Source organism: Carettochelys insculpta, chromosome 3 (assembly GCF_033958435.1).
Source record: "Carettochelys insculpta isolate YL-2023 chromosome 3, ASM3395843v1, whole genome shotgun sequence".
Lineage (NCBI taxonomy): Eukaryota > Metazoa > Chordata > Testudines > Carettochelyidae > Carettochelys > Carettochelys insculpta.
The window spans coordinates 69,095,994-69,121,775 of record NC_134139.1 but is presented as its reverse complement, the minus strand read 5'-3'; the positions used below and the strand labels follow the sequence as shown (position 1 = coordinate 69,121,775).

The 25,782-nt window shown below is 47.4% G+C and overlaps 1 protein-coding gene across 2 annotated transcripts in view; it reads right to left on the bottom strand.

The window, feature by feature from the left end:
* PLD5 (phospholipase D family member 5) overlaps window positions 1-25,782 on the bottom strand; it is a 331,439-nt gene that overhangs the window by 97,413 nt on the left and 208,244 nt on the right. The window contains exons 5-6 of one of the 2 annotated variants that reach the window (XM_074988635.1): window positions 7,794-7,840; window position 7,012 (exon numbers count right to left, since the gene is read on the bottom strand). The exons of the other annotated variant lie outside the window; for it this stretch is intronic. Of the exons in view, the coding sequence (XP_074844736.1) occupies window position 7,012; window positions 7,794-7,840 (48 nt within the window). The remainder of the gene's footprint in view (window positions 1-7,011; window positions 7,013-7,793; window positions 7,841-25,782) is intronic. 2 annotated transcript variants of the gene reach the window in all.

The window sequence follows — 25,782 nt, the reverse complement described above, 5'->3', positions numbered from 1 at the left end:
AATTTAGTAGTCTCTTAGCAAAAGTCATCATCTGAAAAGTTTTCTGAATAGAAAGCTGTGCATTGTTGATTCTGATGAAACTATAAATAATGAAGGTACAACAGAAATGAGTGAAAAGGATGTTTCTTTTTTTTCAGTTTTTCCATGTTTTCCCTCATTACTATTTGAGGGAAGGCTGTTCATTTATTAAATGCTATAAAAACAGAATGTTGTATATCTTGGAAAAAGAGTTAATGGGCACAAAACAGACATAAAAACACTCCTGATCCACAAACCAGTCAGCCTGCATTTTAATGGAGGGGGCCATTCTGTTAATGACTTAAGAGTCTGAGTCTTACTGAAGAGGAATTTTCACACTACTTTGGAAAGAGAGGCTGCTGAACTCTCTTTTATATTCAAATTCGACACATTAACACATGGTTTGAACTGGGATGGGAATATTTTATGTCATTATCGGGGCTCTTTTGCATACTTGGCTTAATCTAATTCTTGATCCGCCCCCCCGGCCCCACACCCCTCTATTCTCTGATTTGCTCACCTTGATAATTTCTTTTCTGCTTTGTCAACCTTGATTACTATTTCTGCTTCTCTATGGATTAAATATTGAGTCTGTTCTGGTATGGCAATTGTTTGAAGAAGTGGGTCTGTCCCACGAAAGCTCATCACCCAATACATTATTTTGTTAGTCTTTAAAGTGCTACTTGACTGCTTTTTTGTTTTGATAGGTTGGAAAAATAATTTTTGTCCTCAGATGATTTAGAAGAGAGGCATATTACTTCCTAAGGCAGGACTTCCTATATTGACAGTAAAACCACTGCTACAGCCTGGTTCCTGGCTCCACACCTCACTGTGAGAGCCAGGAAACTGACCAGGGCTGGTGCCCTCATCAGTTTCCTGGCTCCCCTGCGTTACACAGGAAATTTGACTTACACAGGGGATGGTGGAAAGTAATTGCACCTCCCACCCCCAAAAAGAGGAAAAACAGATTGCTCTTTGTCCAAATTCAGAATAGGCTAGTATACAATACTGACCCTAAGTCCGTCCTGGTGTTAACTCCATTGTAGTAAGTTGATTTACACCACGAAAAGAGAGCAAGAGTGTCAGCCAACTTCAGCAACACAACCAGCTTCATCTAGTTAGTCTATAGTCATCAGCAAGTAAACAGTATGAAGACAGTCTGATAAGTACATTAGTTAAAAAATATGAAGCAATACAATTGAGACATTAGAGTTGTTCGCAAATTAGAATCTCCATCCCACACGAAATTCCAATATTTGAAAATTTGTTTTAATCACAGATCATGTCAAAAATCGGAAATATCTTCTTGTCACCACCCTCTCACCCCACCATACAGGAAATTCTGATTTTTTTTTTTTGGTTATTGAAATGCTGAATTTTTTCATTTAGACATCCCTAGATTGACATGAACTGTTTTGATATTCCTGGATTAAAATGTTTCCTTTCAGTTCAACATTAACCTGTGTCCCCTCAGTTGCAGTGGTGCCTCATGAAAGCTATATTCATTCATGTATGCCATTACCCTGATCTTCTCTATGGGGTGGAGTTCCTGGATGAATTACATATCCCAAGATGCACTGCATGAGCCCAGTCATATACAGATTAACACCGAGGTAGTCTGAAATAAAAGTTTCAATTTGGTTTGACAAAGAGAAATATTTTAATTCTGGGCTACCTGAAATTTAAAAAATAAAATCAATATTCTGTCAAAAAATGGCAAAAGTCAAAGTTTTCCAGTAAAAAATGTTCCATAAAAATAATTTCAATGGAAAATTCCCAACCACCTTTAGGAAATATCTACAACAACATTTTATTTCACATATGGCAAGTAATAGTTATGTTTTCCATCTACGTATTTTTCCTTTATGTAAACTGTAGACTCAGGTAACCCTCTAAGCATCAGGCACAGAAATGCTGATGATCTGTGTTGGTATCAGGCTGCTGATTCCCTGTGAACCTGTGGCAAGGGGTTTGTGGAAGTATAAGGCTGGAGAGGAATTTGGGTCTAAGGATGGTCACAGATATGAGGTGCCAGATTTGCTTCTGATTTTCACTTCTCAGGACTCAAGCAGAAGTTAGTGTATGATATGGATGCTTCACATTTCTGAAAATCAGAGTTATGCCGTCTAAAGCTGGGTATACAAAATGACTGGCCACTATTGTAAATTTGGGCCTTGGGGGTTTCTCTTGTTCTCTCAGCCTGAACAGTAACTGAAGCTGGGCTTTTATTTCTAACCATGAACCTATGAGTTTTAGAAGGACATGATGTTTTTACAGTATTTATGTTTTAAAATAAACGATGTAAGACAGACATTTAAACTTGGCTGCAGCATGAAGAGTCTCATATGTGATCTATCACCACTTGGAATAGCCTGTAAGCTATTTTATGGGGCTTCAACATTTTGTTTTAAGTCCATTTTGTTTTAAGTCCCTAAGTATATTTAAATGGGAACTATTAAAAAACACATGGACTTGGTATGGTGTCACAAGTAGGAAAATGCATGTAATATATGGAGGAGAGAAATAAAAGGTGCTCATAACCTTGAAAAAATACACAGGAGACACAAATCAATATAAAGCAATTACATGCTTTCTAACATAGTTTGACTTCCATCCCATCAATCTATCACAGCATCAACAGCAAGAGGACAGAAAATGAGTGACTGAAGAGCTCTCCATTTTTAGGCAGGCCAGGGCAACATACAGAAAATAGTCAGCAGAAACAAACCATCCCTAAACCCCAGGCTAAACCCTGCTGTTTTGAGCCACACAGCAAAAAACAGAATGAAAGCATGGTGTGGTATAAACTCACAGAAGAAAGAAGAGGTGGGAAAAGTACCCAAAAAGTTACTTGAGTAAAAGTGCAGCTGCTTTTGCTATTGGAAAAAATAACACTAACTATACATACAATACGATGGGGGCTTATTTAGCTACAAATAAGCAGGACAGAGATCTTGGAGTCATCATGGATAGTTCTCTAAAAACATCCATGCAGTGTACAACGGCAGTCAAAAAAGCAAAAAGTATATTAGGAATCATTACAAAAGGGATAGCGAATGAGATGAAGAATATCTTATTGCTCTTATATAAAACTACGGTACACCCACATCTTGAATACTGCATACAGATGTGGTTATCTCATCTCAAAAAAGATATATTAGCATTAGAAAAGGTTCAGAAAAGGGCAAATAAATGATTGGGGTTTGGAACAGGTCCCTATGAAGAGAGATTAAAGAGCCTAAAACTTTTCATCTTAGAAAACAGGAGACTAAGGGGTGGTATGATAGAGGTAAATAAAATTATGAGTGGTGTGGAGAAAGTGAACAAGGAATAATTATTTACTTGTTCTCATAATATAAGAACTAGGAGACGCCAAATGAAATTAATGGGCAGCAGATTTAAAACAAATAGAAGGAAATTCTTCTTCACACAGCGCACAGTTAAAATGTGGAACTCCTTGCCAGAGGAGGCTGTGAAGGCCAGGACTATAATAGGATTTAAAAAAAGAGCTAGATAAACTCATGGAGGTTAGGTCCATTAATGGCTATTAGCCAGGATGGGTAAGGAATGGTGTCCCTAGGCTCTGTTTGTCAAAAGCTGGAGATGGATGGCCTGAGAGAGATCATCACCTGTTCAGTTCACTCCCTCTGGGCAGACAGGATACTTGGCTAGATGGACTTTTGGTCTGACCTAGTATGGCTATTCTTATGTTTCACTTCTGGATACCTGAATACAATCTAGATGTGACGTGTGTGTGCATCTGTAACTTTTTGGGTACTTTTTCCACCTCTGGAAAAAAGCAATACAAGTTTAAATATACAGGCATTCAGACCTTTGAGGTGGAATTTATATTGTTTCTGTCACAGGACCTGTCCTTTCAAAGAATTCTACACTGAGGCACTGGGGCCCCAAATGCCTCAGAGCTCAGCAATCACCTCCTTCTCCCAGGAAGTACACACATTTCAGCTCAGAGCATTACAGGGTTGGTGAAGAAGGCACCAGCCAGGTTTCTCCTCAGAGACCTTGTCAGGCAGGGAAATGGCAGCATTGGGCCTTCAGCACCATTCCTATTTCTCCAACAGCATGTGATATGAAAACTGACTAGCCACCATTTCTAGAGGAGGAGTCACATGGTCCCCAGTCCAGAGTATTAGTAGCTGCCCCATAGGCAGTACCAGGGCCCCTTATGTTTGGACACCAAAGGGCATGCAATTTCTTGGGATGCTAGGGCCCTAGCTGTTCACAAAGCACCATGTCCCAGTGTCCATTATTTGGGAATTGACCCTTGTCCTCTGGAAGCACTGGCTATCCAGCTGCATGCCGTAGCAGCTGCACTGTCAAATGTTAGCACTCACCAAGCTATTTGCATAAGAAGCAAAGCTTGCATGTTGAGGGAAAAAAAAGAGTCAAAGGGTCTGCGACCACTAAGCTAGATGATACATGTAGGTGAGGGATAATTAATGGGTACACTGAGATATGGGCAAGCGTACAGGAAACTACAGGATGAAAAAATAAAGGGAAATCAGACTAAAAATACTTACAGGTGAGGCTGGTTGCACCACCTTTTTATTAAGGCTGCAAAACTCTTCCCAACAGATAACTTTTGTTTTCATTTGTGTTTCCAAACTTTAAGGCCACATCTAACCTACAACAATCTTTCAAAAGATGAACTTTCAGAAGATATTCTTTTGAAAAAATGCATCCACACATAAAAAAGCAAGTCGAAAGATCGATCCAATCTTTTGATAGAGAGCATCCTCACAGCCCCAGATCTTTCAGAAGAATGGGCTGGGGATTGAAAAATCCAGCACCATGAAGACTGCTCTTTCAGAAAAAGAGCCTGCAGAGCATCTACACATGCTTTTTTTTTTGAAAGAAGCTTTCAAAAGGAGGTGATCTTCCTGATTCAGGAGCAGAGGGGGGCTTCTAGAAGAAGAGCTGAATTCTTTCAAATTCTGATCAAAAGACTTTGTGAAGCTGGGCCTTAAAAACCTCTAAGCTACGTCTACACTAGCCCCCTCCTTTCGGAAGGGGCATGGTAATGAGACTGTTCAGAAGGTGTTAATCAGGCGCTGACATGAATATGCAGCCACGTGTGACTCGAACGTGCTGCTTTCGGAGTGCATGCTGCCTATGTAGCCAGGGGCCTTTCGAAAGGATCCCCTGATTTGGAAAACCCCTTCCTCCTATTTGCTTTTGGGAAGAAGGAGATTTGAAGTCAGGAGCATCCTTTCGAAAGGACACCATCTAACGGGCGGCATGGATACCGCAAATGGCACTTTCAAATTGCGCATGGCCACCATTATGCTAATGAAGTATGGCATATTAATGTCAGTGCCTCATTAGAATCTTCCGAACTGCCTTATTACCATACCTCTTCTGAAAGGAGTGGGCTAGAGTAGATGCAGCCTTAGTGATGGAGATTCCAACACCTCTCTAAGTAAAGCATTTCAGTGCTTCAACACTCCCTTGGTTGAAAGAGTTTTTCCTAATATCCAACCTACACCTCTTCCTCGGTAATATCAGAACATATCTCCTTGTTCTGCCATCTGTCACTACTGAGAAAGTCCTCTCTCCATCCTCTTTAGAGTTCCCCTTCAGGAAATTGAAGGTTGCTATCAAATCACTCCTCACTCTTCTCTTCTGCAAGCTAAATAAGCCCAAGTTCCTCAGCCTCTTCTCATAGGTCATGTGCTCCAGACCCCTAATAATGTTGGTTGCCCTCTGCTGAACCTGCTCCAGTGCATCCACATCCATTCTGTACTGGGGGGCCCAGAACTGCATGCAATACTCCAGTTGAAGCCTCACCAGTGCCAAATAGAAGGAAATAAAAAATTCTCTAGATCTGCTGGAAATGCCTCTCCCAATGCACCTCAATATGCCATTAACCTTCTTGGCTATAAGGACACACTGTTGACTCATATCCAGCCTCTCATCCACTGCAATCCCCAGGTTCTTTTCCGCTGCACTGCTACTTAGCCAGTCGGCACCCAGGCTGTAACAATGCTTGGGATTCTTCCATCCCAAGTGCAGGACTCTGCACTTATCCTAGTTGAACTGCATCAGATTTCTTTTGGCCCAATCCTCCAATTTACCTAGGTCACTGTGGAGCCTATCCCAATGGTCCAACATATCTACCTGACCTTCTAGCTTAGTGTCGTCTGCAAATTTGCTGAGAGTGGAATACATCCCCTCATCCAGGAAATTAATAAAGACGTTGAACAATACCGGCCCAAGAACTGATCATTGAGGCACTCCACTTGAAACCGACTGCCAACCAGACATTTAAACATTAATCACAACACGTTGCACCCAACTGTCTAGTCAGCTTTCTGTTCATCTTACAGTCCATGTATCCAATTCATACTTCCTTAACTTATGGGCAAGAATGTTGTGGGAAACTGTGCTGAAAGCTTTGCTAAAGTCAAGGTATATCACATCCATTGACTTCTCTATGTCCTCAGAGCCAGTTACCTCATCATAGAAACTAATCAGATTGGTCAGGCAAGACCTGCCCTTGGTGAATCCATGTTGACTGCTCTTGATCACTTTCCCCTCTTCCAAGTGCTCCAAAATGGATTCATTGAGGATTCCCTCCATGATTTTTCCAGAGACTGAGATGAGGCTGGCCAATCTGTAGATCCCTGTATTGTCTTTCTTTCCCTATTTTAAAGATGGGCACTACATTTACCTTTTTCCAATCATAGAATCACACAGAATCACAGAATCATAGGGCTGGAAGGGACCTCAGGACGTCATCTAGTCCAGCCCCCTGCTTCAAGCAGGATCAACCCCCACTAAGTCATCCCAGTCAGGACTTAAAAACCTCAAGGGATGGAGAATCCACCACCTCTCTAGGCAATGCATTCCAATGCTTCACCACCCCCCTGGTCAAGAAGTTTTTCCGAATATCTAATCTACACCTTTCCCTCTTCAACTTCTGACCATTACTCCTTGTTCTGCCACCTGACATCACTGAGAACAGTTTCTCACCCTCCTCTTTAGAGCTCCCCTTCAGGAAGTTGAAGGCTGCTATTAAATCACCTCTGAGTCTTCTCTTCTATAAACTAAACAAGCCCAAATCCCTCAGCCTATCCTCATAGGTCTTGTGCTCCAGCCCCTTAACCATTTTTGTTGCCCTTCGCTGAACCTGCTCTAGCAAATCCACATCCTTTTTATACTAGGGGGCCCAAAACTGGACACAATATTCCAGATGTGACCTCACCAGTGCCGAATAAAGAGGAATAACTACTTCAACAAGGACCTCTCCCGATCTCCGCGAGTTTTCAAAGATAATAGCCAAAGACTCTGCAAGGACATCTGCCAATTGCCTCAGTACCTTTGGATACATTAAATCCAGGCCCCTCGGTACGTGTGCATCTAGCTTTTCTAAATAGCTCTTAACCTGGTCTTTCTCCACCTCGGGCTGCCCACTCCTTTCCCATACTGCATTGCCTAATGCCGTAGACTGGGATCTGACCTTGTCCGTGAAGACTGAGGCAAAAAAAGCATTGAGTACTTCAGCCTTTCCCACATCCTGTATCATCAGGTTACCTCCCTTCCGCCTGTAAGTTTAACCCAAAGACTGGCAACTGCCTTCCCTGAGCAGCTTTTTTGATAACTCCAAAATGTCAACATTCAAAATATGGAAGCTCCATGAAGACGCTGAAAGATTTTATTTTTCTTCTTTTACAGGCTGGGTTTTTTTTTTTATGTCCTGTGAAATAGCTCTTGATTTCATACCCATATTACTTCCTCTTTTCAGGATGACTTACCCCCATTCTGTTGGCCACCTCAGCACAGGATCCTGTTTCACTCTTCCCTGCAAAGTGAATGAGAAAATGAGCCTGTTTTTGCAACTGCTGTTGAATTTCAAATGAGGGAGGGAGAGTATTCAAAACACTGCACCACCAGCCACCCCTGCAGACCTTGCTATCTGATCCTGGGTCAGGGGGGCAAGCCACAGAATGCAGTGAAATTAAATTGGCCTGACACCCATCAGGTCTATCAGTGCAGCCTCCACTGTCAAGAACACTCATATTCCCATAGAGCATCCTTAAGTCTGAATGTTGACATTGTAATGGTACTGTGCACAGCTCAAAGCTTCCCCTTGTTAAACTGAGTATGTATTATACCTATGCAGCACAAGCAAAGCCAGGCATAATGATGAGATAAAAGAGGGGCAAGCTAACCAAAAAAAAATCAGACCAATGAAAAAATGAAAATACAGTTCCTGACAAATCAAACACGGCCCCTTCTTTTTTCTCCTGCCTTCAAGATGGGAATATCCCTTATCTCTTCAAAGGTCACCCCCCTTAATTTGAAGTTACAGAAGATGGTTGGTCATGCTATTATGAATCAAAGTAACATACTAGAGAAATGGAAATGTTATGCCATGCATTCCACTGATCCTTTTTACTCCTCTTTTATATCAAATGCCACACAGAAGCAATTGCCAGAGAAGAAAACGCTTACTCTTCTGTCTTCAACATTTCTCCAGGCTGTGATAACTAAGAAGAAAGCTGGACTTTGAATATTTTCACAGGCCTATGACACAGTTCCCCTATACCCACCATCTGCCTTCCTCCCACCTGTTAATGTAAACAGCTCATGTTCTTTATCACACCACTAGACTGAGGACACCCCTAAATTTAACTTACTCTTATAGGCCGTGTCTACACATGCCCCAAACTTTGAAATGGCCACGCAAATGGCCATTTCGAAGTTTACTAATGAAGCGCTGAAATGCATATTCAGTGCTTCATTAGCATGCGGGCTGCCGCGGCGCTTCAAAATTGACGTGCCTCACCGCCACGCGGCGCGTCCAGACGGGGCTCCTTTTCGAAAGGACCCCGCCTAGTTCGAAGTCCCCATAAGGAAAAGGAGCCCCATCTGGATGTGCTGCGCGGCGGCAAGGCGTGTCAATTTCGAAGCGCCGTGGCAGCCCGCATGCTAATGAAGTGCTGAATATGCATTTCAGCGCTTCATTAGTAAACTTCAAAATGGCCATTTGCGTGGCCATTTCGAAGTTTGACGCACGTGTAGACGTAGCCATAAACTCCTGCATGTGTGCATTTGTGTGTCAGAGGAAAAATGTATCTAGGAGCGTCATTTCCAATTTTCTCCTGCACAAGTGGCACTCCATTGCTAGTTCCTTTCACCCTTTGCAGTAGCCTTACATCAGCTTTCATAAGTAGAGAAGCTGGGGGGAGGAGGTTATTTAAAAAAAAAACAAAAAAAAATGAGTTTATCTTTTAATTTCTAATTCCCTCAAATGGGAAGGTCTGTAGCCTCAGGCTTTGTACCACACAAAGGTCACCTCTTAGGAAAACCTTAAATCAAATCATATCCCAGTGTATGGCAAGTAAAAAATAAAATAAAAATAAAATATGACAACCCTCCCCTATCACAGCAGATGTTCTCAATTTTTTCTGTTCTCAGTTTTTATGATCCCATGTTGACAAATGAAGGAAGTTTGGCACGCAGTCTCCCATCTGAACATAAAAAAGAGAAGGTGGTTATGTCCCCATTTCAGAACCCATGGGTAAAGGCGGAGATTCGGGGAGTTGGAGACATGTATGCATAGTCCCTTCCCCAGTTCCTGCCAAAATTGTAACAGCCCTAGTGCAGGCGGCAGTGGGCTTATGCTGGTTTCAGAGCACCCTTCCTGTGCTGGGGCTGCATTCGGGAGGGGGTTGGGGGGAGAGAGCGATGAGTACAAGATGCGGCCACTGTAGCTACGTCCCCTCAGTATGCAGTGGACAGGGAAGGCAGCTGGGTCTCCTTCCCCGAGCTGAGCACTCCACCTGCACTGCCATTCCCTCTTATCCCCAAGCACCACTTGGAGCACAGACAAGCAAAGTCCTTTGGCGGAGTGAGGGTGTGGGAGAGAGGAGGAACAAGATGCCCAAAGGTAAGTGAAACTTCTCCAGACGTGACAATCTGGAAAGTACAATGACCACATGAAGAGGGCCATCCCCTTCCACAATCACTGCCTAGCTGCTTAGGGAAAAGCACTATTAGTAACCAGCCACCCTGCCCTGGATGCAGAGTCCCTCCCAAAGGATGTTGCTGTGCTGGTTTTCTGCTCTTTTGAATTCTGAGGACAGTTGCATCTAAATGTATGTAAATGCACTACACCATTTTTATTAGTATCAGTTTATCACCTCTGTGAACAGTGTGTTTCTTTTTGCAGTAAATTGACTATGCTCTCCAGTTTTGGAGGAACCAACATGCAATGAAAGAAAGACAAATGTATAATTGAAGCATGCACACAGCCTGCTGAAGTGTAGCTGGAGTTCGTCAAGGAAAAAAGAAAAGAACCCTATACAAAAGTGATACTCCACCAAGAGCTGCACATAAAAGGCAGTGTTTAAAGTCCGAATTTTCTCTTAAGTGCTACCTGCCTCCATACAGTACACCAGACTACATAGCATGGTGTTTTTATATAAAATGCAACCAATAATCATGGCTTACAAAAACACAATCACCTGAGTGGGAGCCGAATATCCCTGGCTCAATTTACGGTGCTTTTGGTCTCTCAGAGATAAGTGTGAGAAACATCTCAGACTTTCTTCTCTGTTTCATGATTATTTAATATTTGTATTTCAATAGCACTTAGCAGCTCATGGAGACTGGAGTCCTATTCTGTCAGGCACTGTACAAAACGACACCAAGTCTAAGCTCTTGTTGACCAAAACTAACAATCTAAACACACAAGCCAGATAAAGTATGTACCACCACAGAGAGGTGGAACTGAGGGAGGCTTAGAAACACACCCAAGAAGTCTGTAATAGAGTTAGGAACTGAGCCCAGCTTTATTGCACCCCAGTTGAGTGCATCAGGCACAAGCCTATTCTTTGTCTCATGGGAAAGAGCTCACAGTAGGGCACAAATGACAATCTATTCACCAAGACAAGGTAGGTGAGGTAATATTTCTATTGGATCAACTTCTGTTCATGAAAAAACTTTTGAGCTACATAAAGCCTATCTTCCTCTGATCTGGGAAAGGTATTTTTTCCAGTGTGCCTTTCTCAGAGCAGAAAAGCTCTGTATGAGGTGTATAAGCTCTCACTCACCAACAGAAGTTGGCCCAGTCAAAGGCTATGTCTACTCTATGAGATAATATTGATTTAAAATCATTTAGCCTGATTTTACCAAGTGTCCATCTTCACTGTAAATTCCATTAGCTCGATTTATGGTGCACTAAAATCGACATAATGTCGATATCATAATACTGTCGTAACCTGATGGGTGCAGTGGTCAGTTCGAAATTAAAATGCTGAATGAAAGCTAGTGAGGAAGTGCCATGTCTTTGAATCGAATTCCTTGGCCTCCAGAGATGTCCCATATATGCCCCACAATGCCCCACAGTTCTCTGCTCTGGCCTCTTCCATCTCCACTGCTCTCAGGTGCAGAGGAATTAGGCAACAGGAAGACTGTTTCAATTCAGCACCTGGAAGCCCATTGCTGTAGGGTCACAAAAAGCTGAAAAATCTTTTTTCTTTTATTTGTCCTTTGCTAGTAGCGTGGCTATGGGGTCTGTGGTTCTGTGTCTACCTCTGCTAGCTGCCTTTTTTTATTGCACTGCCTGGTGCCAGCTGCTGCCCCATGCCAGCTGCTGCCCCGCCACACCACATGGCAGCTAGGCTGTGGGTGGGATCATGCTTGTATGACAGGATGAAAAATTGCTTTTAAGCTGTTTATATTTTGTCCTGTCCCCCATGTCCCCTCCCTTCCCTCCCTGAGAGGCACCACACATTCTGGAACTTTCCCTAGCACACATCATATGGCAGATAGCCTGTGGGTGGGGGTTGTACTTGGATAAGAAACTTCTTTTTAGTGGTTTCTTTTTTGTCTTGACCCCCACATCCCCTCCCTTCCCTCACCCCATAGGCGCCACACAGTCTGGAACTTCCCCATGCCCAGCTGTATGACATGGCTTGACCCTGAATCAATAAAAGGACATGCTGTGCAAGGTACCAGGCAGCTAGTGCACAGTGAGGGTCCTGAAGCTGGCTGGGGGAAGTCTCTCTTGACAGCTTGGATACTGGGGGGCTAGCTGCTATTTGAAGGTCTTTTATCCCCCCAGGGAGAAGTCTCCTTTGGCAGTCATAATTTTCAGGGGCTGGTTATAGTCAGGGGTCTTTTATCCATTGTGGGGAAGTATCCCTCAGCAGATATATTTTCAGTCAACAGAAGAAAATATTTTGTAACTAGAGTGGTGGCCCTCTCAGAGCAAATTTTCTGTATGGACTTTATCCAAAGGCCATTGAAGGCAATGTAGTAGCTCTACAATTACGACAGTTCTCCAAGTAAGGCCTACAGCAACCAGCCGAGCCATAACTGATTTTATGATCCATTGCATTTTCAGTATTGTGCCGGTGTCTACTTAAACATGTATTTCAGTTGCAAATTCTTGTTCTGAGAGTATTTTTTGCCAGGAGGTCTAAACCTAGATCCAAACCTGGGCCCAGTGGTAATAGGGGCAGGTGGTGGGTCCTGCCCTGACCTGGCTCTTGAGCCTCTGAGACAAAATTATTGATCTGAGGATCTTCTTTGCCAGGAGGTCTAAATCCAGACCCAAGCCTCCAAAGATCTAGTGCTTTTGCACCTGTCAGTAGGGAAACCTGAAATTTTTGTCTAATCTTACCTAAGCACTTTACTAACCCTCCCCTCAGTTATAAAAAAGCACATCTCTTATACAAGCAAGCCAGATCCTGCCTGGGAAAAGGGACATTTGGTTAACACGGCAGGGGAATGAGGGGAAAAAAATGTAGGAAATGAAATGTGGGAAGATGTTGTCAGATACCCACAGCTACTTGCGGGGTACTTTTTTTTCCCCATGCAGCACCAGTGAAAATAGCCAGAATGCTATGGGGCTCAGGAAATTGTGGGATAGGTTCCCAAAATACACTGCTGCAACAGTCAATTCTGGGGACTTGTGTGTGGCAGCAATAAGTCAATTTTGTGGGGAGCATATGGGAAGGTGAGGATGCTCAAAATCGAATTGATAAAATCCATCACTAATAAATCAATTTTAATAAAATCGATTTTAGCTCATAGTGTAGATGCAGCCAAAGATATTACCACACCCACCTTCTCTCTCTAAGATTCTGGGACCAAAGTGGTTAAGATAACACTGCACCCTTTTCACAGGAGGAATAGTACATTCATCCTAGCAGTGGCCTTGTCAGATGGCAGATGCCATGAGACTTTAGTAAGTTTAGCTTTCCCTCATTCTTAATAAATTGGTCATTGTTACATTCATATTGTGGATTTTGATTCTCATTCTCAGCATTTATGGGCTACGTCTACACGTGAAGCCTACATCGAAGTAGACTATTTCGATGAATAGCGTCTACACGTCCTCCAGGGCCGGCAACGTCGATGTTCAACTTCGACGTTGCTCAGCCCAACATCGAAATAGGCGCAGCGAGGGAACGTCTACACGCCAAAGTAGCACACATCGAAATAGGGATGCCAGGCACAGCTGCAGACAGGGTCAACGGGCGGACTAGCGCTTCCGGGGCAACAGCTAGCCGCTCCCTTAAAGGGCCCCTCCCAGACACACTCAGCCTGCACAGCACGTGGTCTGAGGAGCCATAGGCACACAGACCCCGGGCGCCGCAGTCATGGACCCCCAGCAGCAGCAGCAGCAGCAGCAGCAGCTAGAGGTCCACCCAGCCCTCCCGGCAGGAGCAGGGCTTGCCCTGACCCATGCCATGTGGGAGGCAGCTGAGCACCTCCTTGCCCCAGGGGAGGAGATGCCCCCAGGGCAGCAGGGCTCAACCCCTACCCCTGCAGCACCCCGCTCCACCCCCCGCCTCACATGCCGGCGGCTGTGGAGCTACCCCACCAGCACCGACTGGTGGGAGTGGCTGGTGCTTGGGGAGTGGGACGACGACCACTGGCTCAGGAACTTCAGGATGAGCTGGCAGACATTCCTGGAGCTGTGCCAGTGGCTCACCCCCGCACTCAGGCACCAGGACACTGCCATGCGGCGTGCCCTCACGGTGGAGAAACGGGTCGGCATCGCTGTCTGGAAGCTGGCCACTCCGGACAGCTACCGATCCGTGGGCCAGCAGTTTGGTGTCGGAAAGGCCACCGTCAGGGCTGTCTTCATGGAGGTAAGAGAACCCACAGGGGGAGGCCAGGGCAGGGCAGGGGGGCCAGAGCAGGGCAGGGGGGCCAGAGCAGGGGGGCCAGGGCAGGGCAGGGCAGGGCAGGGCAGGGGGGCCAGAGCAGGGGGGCCAGAGCAGGGCAGGGGGGCCAGAGCAGGGCAGGGCAGGGCAGGGCAGGGCCAGAGCAGGGCAGGGGGGCCAGAGCAGGGGGGCCAGAGCAGGGCAGGGCCAGAGCAGGGCAGGGGGGCCAGAGCAGGGGGGCCAGAGAGGGCAGGCCAGGGCAGGGCAGGGCCACGCACACCCTGCTCACCCCTCATTGGGGCTGTCCCATGTGCTTTCTCTGCAGGTTGTGCGTGCCATCAACGCCATGCTCCTGCACAGGCTCGTGAGGCTGGGGGACCCAGATGCCACCGTCGCCGCCTTTGCCACCCTGGGCTTCCCCAACTGCTTCGGGGCTCTGGATGGGACTCACATCCCCATCCGCGCCCCGCATCACAGTGGCGGACGATACCTCAATCACAAGGGCTACCATTCTGTCGTCCTGCAGGCCTTGGTGGACAGCCGGGGACGGTTCCAGGACATTTACGTGGGCTGGCCTGGCAGCACCCACGACGCCCGGGTTTTCCGGAACTCGGGCCTGTGCCGCCGGCTGGAGGCGGGGACCTACATCCCCCAGCGGGAGATCCCTCTGGGGGACACCACCATGACCTTCTGCGTCATCGCAGATGCGGCATACCCCCTCTGGCCGTGGCTCATGCACCCTTACATGGGCCATCTCTCCGCTAGCCAGGAGCGCTTCAACGAGCGCCTGAACTGTGCGCGCCAGGTGGTGGAGCGCTCATTTGGCCGCCTCAAGGGACACTGGAGATGTCTCCTGACCCGCCTGGATGCGGGCCCCAACAACATCCCCCAGATTGTGGGTGCCTGCTGCGCCCTGCACAACCCCGTGGAGAGCAAGGGGGAGACCTTTCTGCAGGGCTGGGCCGCGGAGGCCAGCAGGGCACACGTCCAGCCACCTGCTGCCCCCAGTCGGTAGGTGGACCCCGAGGGGACCCGGGTCCGGGAGGCCCTGCGAGCCCACTTCGACCAACAGGCCGCGGGGTGAACTCTGCCCAGGCCCCCTACTGCCCTCCCCTTCCTCCCCCACACTCCTGCCCCAACGCCCACACCATGGAGCACCCCACCGCCCCCCCCCCCCACTTGTCCTGGACAAATGACAGCACGAACTTGTGGCTGAACGTAAATTTTTTTTTTTCTGGCCGAACCTTTTTTTTTGGGTGTAAATAAATATGTGAAGCACAAACAGAAAACTAGGTACAAACGTTCAACCAAAGCAATATGTACAAAAATAAAACAATCCAAAGAAACAACTGTGTGCCATACATAATAAAAAGAAAACCAGGGAGGAGAAAGGGGAGAACTATTTACATGGGGGGGACGGGGCAAACGGGGGGACCAAAAAAACAGGGTCCAAATATATACAAGGGGGGGGCCACGTCCCGGGCCCTTCGCCCCTATAGCCCGGCACTGGGTGTGCCCGGCCGGAAACCCCGCCGCGCTCGCAGCCTGGTTCGCGTCTGGGTGGGAGCGGGCTGGACCGGAAGGTATCGGGGCCGGCGAGTCTCAGGTGGCTCCAGGGGTCCTTCGGCGCTCTGGCCCTCACGGGTGGGTGGTGGGGCGACGGTGGACAGGCCGGCGACGGGTGGAGCAGCTGGTGGTGGGGCTGCAGGAGCGGGCAGGGCGGGCGATGGGTCGGCCGGCGCGGCATGGGGGGCCAGGTAGTCCACCAGCCGGTTAAATGTCTGCATATAGGCCCCCCATGCCTCCTGGCACCAGGCCAGCGCCCGCTCCTGCAGCTGGAGGTGCTGTTCCGAGACCTCCAGCTGCCGGCAGAGGATGGCCAGCAGCTGGGGGTCCGTCGCCGTCGGCGGTAGTAGGCGCGGGGTCCGCCTTCTAGCCCTCCGCGGGGCCGGTCATTCCTCAGCCGAGGGGCTGCCCTGGAGCGATGGTCCCGGAGGGCTCTCCGGGACAACTGAGGCCTCACCGGTGCTCTCTTCCGGTCCTTCTGATGGTGCAGGTGCAGGTGCAGGACACAGGAGAGGAGGGGGGAAAGAAGAATGGAGACAGGCGTTAGTGTGGGCCCCGAGCCATGGCCTTTGTCCACCCCGCCCTGTGCTGCAGGTTCCCCATCCCCATCCCCGGGAGATGCTGCTGTGATGGATGGGGTTCAGGGTTCCCCCTGCCCTGCACCCCGTCCCCTGGTGGGAGCGACTCTCACTTCACCCCGCAGGGTCTGAGAGCAGGAGAGGTTTCTTAGGCCACAGATGGCCAGTTTCTGGCAGGAGTGACAGCACCAGCTGTCGGAAGAGACAGTCCTTCCAACCCGTCGTGGGGAGAAGACCCCAAGGGGGGCCCCTCTGGGATGCAGCTTTCCCCCTCCTCAGGCTGGCTGCCTACCACCTCTCCCTTCCCCTAGCCTCTACCTGTGGCCCCCGCCCTCGCCCCCCAATTCCAAGCCAGCTCGGCTCCTCCCTCCTCTTTGTTCAGGGCAGAGGTGTCACCTGCCAGCTGTAGCGCCAGGATCCTCCTTTGGCCCTGGGAGCTCTTCGGCTCTTGTGGCTCATATGTAGCCTGAGTCTCCCTTTGGCACTCCCCCCACTCCATCACATGCTGCTGCTGCGGGGTGTCCCACCCACTCCGCCCGGGGGCCCCTTGAGGTTCCGCTCCCCCCTGGCCCGGGGATGGGGCATGGCACTGTCATGCAGGGTGGCGGGGGGCAGGGGCTGATGGCTGCAGTGCTGTGAGGGCCATGGCCCTGGTGTCCTTGGGGCCATGGCCATGTGAGCATGTGGGGGGCCCTGGACACATCTCTGTTACCCCCGCCCCTCAAGCCCAGGGGTGTCCACCAGAGAGGGGTACCTACCTGTCGGTCCGCTCCCACGGTCCGGAGATCCCCGGGGGTCGGAGGCCCTGCTGCTGCTCCGGGATGGCAGGAGGAGGATCTGCAGGCTGGATTCTGCGGAGGAGGAGCCCCCCTCCTCTTCCTCCTCCTCCTCCTGCCGCGATGCCCCGGGGGTGGCCTCTGGGGGGTGCCCCTGGGGTGCGGGGCTTGCCTCCGGGGCGGACTCCGGCTGCAGGGCCTGCTGGGGCTCGTCAGCTGAGGTGTCAAGGGTGGCCAGAGGGGAGGAGGTGTGCCGGGAGCCCAGGATGTCCCTGAGCTCCCTGTAAAAGGGGCAAGTGACGGGAGCGGCCCCAGATCAGCTGGCCGCATCCCGGGTCTGGGCATAACCGTGCCACAGCTCCTTCACCTTACTCCTCACATGATCAGGAGTGCAGGCAGGGTGACCCCGGGCAGCCAGGCCATCGGCCAGCCGAGCGAACGCATCCGCGTTCTGCCTCTTGCTCCCCATTACCTGGAGCACCTCCTCCTCGCTCCAGAGCCCCAGCAGGTCCCGCAGCTCGGCCTCCGTCCAGGAGGGGCCCCACTGCCGCTTCCCAGACTGGCTGGCCCTCTGGCTGGACTGGCTGCCCTGGCTCCCCTTGGGGGGGTTCCCTGGGGGCGCTGGCGGCTAGCCATCACCGCTGGGTGGGTGGCTGAGGGTGCTGCAGGCTGCCCGCGTGTGCAGGCTGCAGCCTGCACGTTGCCTCAGCTTCCTGCAGAGTCAGGGAGGGGGAGGGGACCCTTAAGGGGCCGCTCCACGCGGCCACCAGTGAGCTGAGGGGCTGGAGAGAGCGTCTCTCAACCCCCCAGCTGATGGCCGCCATGGAGGACCCGGCAATTTCGACGTTGCGGGACGCGGATCGTCTACACTGTCCCTACTTCGACGTTGAACGTCAAAGTATGGCACTATTCCTATCCCCTCATGGGGTTAGCGACTTTGACGTCTCGCCGCCTAACGTTGAAGTTAACTTCGAAATAGCGCCCAACTCGTGTAGCTGCGACGGGCGCTATTTTGAAGTTAGTGCCGCTACTTCGAAGTAGCGTGCACGTGTAGACACAGCTATGATCAACTCAATTCATATGTGTTTCACATTTATTGTGGATGCCTGAGAAATATAAGAACTGAACACACTTGCCTTCACACCTCTACTTCTACAGAACGTTTTAGTTTGTAGGCATTGCCTGGCTCAGCTATTTTATAGGGAACGTATATTCAGGATTTTTACTTTAATATTAAACTTTCATGCTTTACCTTACACTTTGTGTATTGCTTATACTACAGAAACTGATCACTGCTGACATTAGGGCCCTAATCCTGAACCTCTAAAATCAGTGAAGTCAAAGGAAGCTTTGCCATTGATTTCATTAGGCACCAGCTGTCAAACATGAACTCTCCCTTTGCTCTTGACTATCGTTAGCAAAGAAACAATAATGTTTAACAAGGCTGTTTCTGCAGTGTAAGCAGTACTCTAGACATGACATTATTGCTATAGTCAACACTACAGCACAACTGTTGTACACTATTCACATACTACAGAAGCTGCAGTTCAACAGTAGAAACAAGTCACATGGTTTACTTGTGCTCCACTCCACGCTATGGGATGACAAGAAACTGAGCATACAGAAGGCAAGGCAAAAACGGTTTCATTCTTTCAGTATTGTTAATTAATTCCATAGCTCAGTAGTTCACAACCTCAATGAAAGGCAGTGCTAAGACCATGCACACCCTGGAGAAGTGCTGTCGTAGCTTCTTACTAAGAGCTCAGAATGTTACTTGACATTTCCTACAGGATTTTCAAAGTGCTCAGCACTAAACATAAACAAGACTACAATTAAGTCAATGCTAAATACTTTTGCCCATTGACTTGAAAAGCAGAAAAGCCAGGCCAATGCTAAAGAGGGTAGAGGTGGTTGAGGTTTATTCGAAGAAATATTTGTTGAAAAATAACAATTCACTCAAAACATTTTTTTTCAGGAAATAGTCATTTTAAATTAGTTTTCTGTTTAGAAAAAAGTTTCAAACTTGTTTGGCTAGCTGGTTTTGATGTTTTCAGAATGAAGGGTTCTGGGTTCAAAAAGATTTAATGTTCCAATATGAAAGTTAATTTATAATTAAAAATTGTTAAAAAGAGAGACCAAGAGAATAAAAAAGGTTGAACTATAAGTAAAGATTTCTGAAATCATCAAAACAAAGTGTTTTAATTGAGCCAAACTAGGCGGGGTTTTGTTTTGTTTTGTTTTGTTTTTAGATTTTTGGTTCACAGGGAGGTTTTTTTCCTGAGATTTCAGCTTTTTGGTCTGATTTTGGATCAGAAAGTTGTTTTCCTTCCAGTTTTAATGTGCGATACTAGTGAAAACCCTATCCTAACTATATAATATCTTATGTAAACAACCATTCATTTAATTTATTTAAATATTTCAATACTAGCCAAAATATTTGGGAGCCTTCACAAGCCTACAATACACTTGGGCCATTAAGTGTCTGGTTCAGCTGCTCGCACTATTCCTACAGCTCTGGAAATATCTGTTTGTCAGACTATCTATTTCTATATTAAGACAATGTTTACGGATCTTTCACACTTGTGAGATATGATTCATAGTCACTTGAAAGTGCTTGATTCTGTTGAGTGGTATTGGTAAAAATGTCAAATATTTAAAACAAAAATAAAGAGTTTAAATAATAAATGTAAATGGTATTTGTGATTTCAAGTACACTATAATTTAAGTAATAACTGGAAAATTAAAAAGTCAGAAGTATACTTCTTAAGCCCTCTGCCCCACACTTATGTCCACTTGAAGTATCTGTAACAGTAACTGTGCTCTACTGTGCACTGATTAGGCCCTAACTGGAGTACTGAGTCCAGTTCTGGGCACCACATTTCAAGAAAAGTGCAGAGAAACTCGAGAAGGTCCAGAAAAGAGCAGGAAAATGATTAAAGGTCTAGAAACCATGATCTATAAAGGATGACTGAAAGAATTAGGCTTGTTTAATTTTGAAAAGAAAAGATTCAGAGGGGACATGATAACAGCTTTCAGGTACCTAAAAGATTGTCACAAGAACAAGGGAACAGAAATATTCTCCTTAACCTCCGAGGGTAGGATGAGAAGCGATGAGCTTTAAGTGCAGCCAGGGATGGTTAGATTAGTCACTGGGAAAAACTTCCTGTAAGGTAGTTAAGCATGGGAATACATTGCTGAGGGAGGTTGTGGAATCTTCATTATTGGAAATATTTAAGAACAGGTTTAGATAAACATCTGTCAGGGATGATCTAGATGGTGCCTGGTCCTGCTGTGAGTACAAGGGACTGGGCTCCATGACCTCTGAAGGTTTCTTCCAGTTCTAGTGTTCTATGATTTTATAACTGCATAAACAAACAAAAAGCACACAGATGTCTCTCTTGCCCTCTCCCCTTTCTCCTTCTTCTTTATTTCCACCATTCCCCGCAATGGCCGTTTCTACACATGCCACTTTCTCTGAAGGAAGCTCTTCCAGACTTCAAAACAGCATGTAGAAGCACAGCCCACTGGGGAATCTTCTGGAAGGAAGTCCTCCTTCCAGAGGCCCCTTCTTCCCAAAAATTTTCAGGAAGAAGGGGCCTCCGGAAGGAAGACTTCCTTCCGGAAGATCCCCCAGGGGCCACACTTCTACACATAGTTTTGAAGTCTGGAAGAGCATCTTCCAGACTCCAAATCATGTGAGGCTAATGCTAATGAGGCACCGGGAATTTACATCCGCACCTCATTAGCATATTTTGGGCCATTTATCAGCATGCCACTTTCTGAGAAAGTGGCATGTGTAGAAACAGCCAATAGGATCAATCTGTCCCCTTTGTGTCCCTGCAGTGTGGGTTTATCATAGAGTGCGTGCAATCTTCCTCAAGTGTTTAGTTCCCATGATTACAACAGGGCTATTCAGGTGTGGAAGGAGGGCAGGAGCTAACCTTATATTGTAAGCATCTTAGCACAAGGATCTTATTTCCAACTCTCATTAGAGCCATGATACCTAGCAAACTATCTGTGCTGGCTGTTGTAAGAAGTCAGCTGCTATTTAGTTTGTTTTTGTAATCCATTTCTGTGCTCCCTAGTCCTTTTATACCTGCAATCAAAATAAATAAGTACAAAAATGAATATGTAAATAATGAATAATGAAAAAATGATATTGTAAAAAGGGGGAAATGAGAAATAAACCAGGGGGAAAAAAAAAGTAAGACCAACTAAGCAAGAAAATCCAACACTGTCTTTTAAAAAGCATTAAAAGTCACTATCAGCCAAAATGAGATCGTAATTAGCAAACAATTTAGATTCCATGCATGAAGTAACTGACAAAACAAACTGCTAACTGGGGAACAAGATACGTACATGGCCGAGGGAAAAAGACGGGAACATAATTAAACACAAGGGCCGTGTCTACACTAGCCAAAAACTTCGAAATGGCCATGCAAATAGCCATTTCGAAGTTTACTAATGAAGCGCTGAAATATATATTCAGCGACTCATTAGCATGTGGGTGGCCACGGCACTTCGAAATTGACGCGGCTCACCACCATGCGGCTCGTCCAGACGGGGCTCCTTTTTGAAAGGACCCCGGCAACTTCGAAGTCCCCTTATTCCTATCTGCTCATAGGAATAAGGGTACTTCGAAGTAGCCTGGGTCCTTTAGAAAAGAAGCCCCGTCTGGACAAGCTGCGTGGCGGTGAGCTGCATCAATTTCGAGGTGCCGCAGCTGCCCACATGCTAATGAGGCGCTGAATATGTATTTCAGCCATTTCGAAGTTTTTGGTTAGTGTAGACACAGCCAAGGAGTGGAAGATTTCAGGGAGAACACAACAACATCACTAGTGGTGCTGACATGGCCCCCACTTTCATATATGTCCCTTTGACCTTCATTTTACCCTGTTTTACATATGAGATATTGGCAGATAATGTTCACCTGTTACAGTACCATTTGACTTGGATAAATTGGAGGATTGGGCCAAAAGTAATCTGATGTGCTTCAACAAGGAGAAGTGTAGAGTCCTGCACTTGGGACAGAAGAATCCCAAGCATTCTTATAGGCTGTGGACTGATTGGCTCAGCAGAAGTACAGTGGAAAGGGACCTACAGGTTATGGTGGATGAAAGGCTAGATATAAGTAAACAGTGTGCCCTTGTAGCCAAGAAAGCTAATGGCATATTAGGATGCATTAGGAGGATCATTGCAAACAGATCTAGAGAAGCTGTTGTTTCCATCTATTTTGGTGAGGCCCCATGGTGAGGCCCCATCTGGAATATTGTGTCCAGTTTTGGGTCTCTCAGTATAAAAAGGATGTGGATGTGCTGGGGCAGGTTCAGTGGAGGGCAACAAAAATGATTAAGGGGCTGGAGCTCAGAGGTGACAGATGGCAGAACAAGGAGCAATAGTCTGACGTTACAGAAGGAGAGGAATAGGTTGGATATTAGGAAAAACTACTTCACCAGAAGAGCGGTGAAGCGATGGAATGCATTACCCAGAGAGGTTGTGGATTCTCCATCCCTAGAAGTTTTTTAAGCCCCAGCTTGACAAGGTCGTGACTGGGATGACTTAGTTGAGTTTGATCCTGATTGATGCAGGGGGCTGGACTAGATGACCTCCTGAGGTCCCTTCCAGCCCTATGATTCTATGAAATGCATAATCTGGGCTGTCTGCACAGACACCCCTTTGGCCCCCAGGGCTGTGGGCTGGATGAGCCTGTGGAGGGTACCCAAGGGAGGGTCACTGGGCCCTGTGGGCAAAAGCCTCCTAAAGGGCTTCCTGGATCCAGAGCCTGTCACAGTGGGCATGACAGTCAGGCGGCCACAATGGGCTGGTCATACCCAGGGCCAGCCTAGCCATCCACTCCATGAGAAAGGTCTCCTCCTTGGCTTCCATGAGGTTGTGGAGGGTACAGCATGCCTCCACAACCTGGGGGATGTTGTGCACTCCAACATCCAGGCACGTGAGGAGGCAACTGAATCGCCCCTTCAGGCAGCCAAAGACACACGCTACCAGATAGCGATTCCCAGTTGAGATGGTTGTTGAACAGCTCCTGGGTGGGATTGGGGTGGCCTGTGTATGGCTGCATGAGCCAGAGCTGCCCGGAGTAGGCTGAGTCATCCACCATACACAGCAGCTTGGTGACATCCCTGAGCATGAGCTCCCACTGGGGTACGTAGGTCCCCTCCTCCATCCTCCAGCATTAAGGAATCGTGCAAGACCGGCGCTCATAGGCCCGGCCTGGATAGCTCATGTAAATGTCCATGAACTGGCTCCTATGGTCCACCAGGGCCTGCAGTACCACCAAATGGTAGCCCTTCTGGTTGCTGTAGTGACTGGCACTGTGGTTCGGGGCTCAGATGGCAATGTGCATGCCATCACTTGCACCAAAGCAGTGGGGGAAGCTGAGGGTGGCAAACTCGGACTGCTGCATCCAGGTCCCTGCTGCGAACTACCCTCCACAGCAGCAGTTCATTGATTGTTGTCGTGACCTGCAGGGGACAGAGAGCAAGCGCGCTCGTGAGAGCATGAAGGGGTGTTCCTGGCCCCGGCGGGCTCCCCACTCACCTCCTGGTCCTCTTTCCCCTTGGGCCCTCTGGGCACCCCCACCCCCACAAGGCTGCCCTCCAGCAGTGGGCCTGTGTAAGACAGGGGCATCATGGTCCCCCAGGGCTCAGCCTCCCTCCCTGACCCACTCCCTTGCACCCCTGGCCCTGGCCCCCGAGGATCCCCCTTGCCTGGCAGCCCCCTCATCCATGCCCCCTCCCCATGCTGGGCCAGCAAGCAGAGCATGCCTTACTTCGAGGAGGAGAGCCCCGCTGGTCAACTTGCCCACCCTGAACTGCTGCCCAATGGAGAGTTAGCTGTCCAGGGTGGTGAACTTCCAAATGGTAATGGCCATGTGCCTCTCCATGGTCGGGGGGCTGCATATGGGTGTCCTGGCATTAGAGGGTAGAGGTGACCCAGCTGCAATGCTCCATGAATGTTTCTTTCCACATGCAGAAATTCTGCAGCCACTATGCCTTGTCCCATTCAGCCAGTACCAGCAGGTTCCACCAGCTGGAGTTGGTCGGATAGCTCCAGAGGCATTGGCTAGCTTGCGTGGGGGGCCGTGGTGGGTTGTGAGCCTCGGCGCCAGGTCTTGGCCACCAGACAAAGTGGAGGGCAGCTGCAAGGATGGTGGCCAACAGCTCATGAGCCTGGAGGTCTGGAGCTGCTGTTAGTCCAAGGCTCTCAGCTGTGAGCTTCAAGACCATGCATGGGCTCTGCTGTGCTGTGTGCAGCAAGGCAGGTCTCAGCGTTTGTGTGTGGGTGGGAGGGAGGAACACATGGCTAGAGCTCCTGGAAGGGCTTGCCATCCACTGCATTTCCTGCCCTGATCTTTCAAAAAAGCAGCCAGAGCTCTGTGGCCGCTCTGTTTCAAAACAGCGGATTGATCTTTCAATCCACTTATTGTGTGCATGCGATCTTTCAAAAGACGGCTTTCCAGAAGATCCTGTCTGGAAAATCTTCTTTCAAAACATTGCTGTAGTATAGATGTAGCCAAGGAGACAACAATTAGAGGGAAATGAGTTTCCGAGCTTCCAGGAGAAAAAATTTAGCTCAGACACAATAGCAATATAGCCAAATAGCACATTTGGAAACCATCCACAGAATGATCAAGACATTTCTACAGAAATATTGAAACATAGCAGAAATAAACAAACTAAAACACGAAATAAGGAAAACAGATTTCATTACAGGAAATGGACAGACAAAAACTTGATATGTCCACCTTCCTCAGTTACAAAACATCAGGCACTGGGCAGTGGTCTGATACAGAAAAATGATCAGATACTGGTGACTTTCTTGGATTCAGTGTAAATCTTTACAATTTAGAACAGTTTCAACTGACATACCCAAAAAACCACTTGCATGCTTTAAAATTCCTGTCCCAGAAACAGGCAAGACAAAGGAAACTGAAACTACCAAAGTTATAAAATCTTTAGACTGAAAAAGTTTGCAAGCCTGATTGGATTCTATGAGTTGAAAGAAATCATTACTGCAAATGTGATTACGTTCCTTGTTGAAGTTTTCTATTGCTCATTTAAAGCTTACAGTCCCAGTTTTGTTGAATAGCATCAGGGAGATAGCCAGGTTAGTCTGTATTCTATCAAAACAAAAAAGCAGTCATGTAGCACTTTAACACAGCTATCTCTCTGTTGCTATCCAACATGCAAGGCATTACATTCTGCCATTTCGAATGGAGATCCATGAGCTACGTGAAATTCTCAATTATTTTGTTAGTCTTTAAAGTGCTACATGACTGCTTTTTGTTTTAGACCCAGTTTTGATGTTAAATTCTAATATTGCCTGGTGACGTAGAAAATAAGCCACCAAAAGAATGCTTTTGCCACAGACTCCATCTAATTCCTTAAAATAATATATATCATCATCATTCACCAAATGGTCATGGTTTACTCTCCACCCTGGTCCATTTTAAAACCAAGATTGCAAGTTTTTCTTTTAAGATGTGCTTTATCAAAGAAGCATTAGCACAGGGCACTCTATAGCAAGACAGGAGGTCAGAGCAGATGATCACAGTGGTCCCTTCTGGCCTTCGAATATATTCTTTCACAGTGCTGGTGAATGTGTGCCAACATCAATAGCAGTGGCCCCAAAGCAAAACTTAAACAAATTTAATTAGTAAAATCGTAGGTCTAGATACAA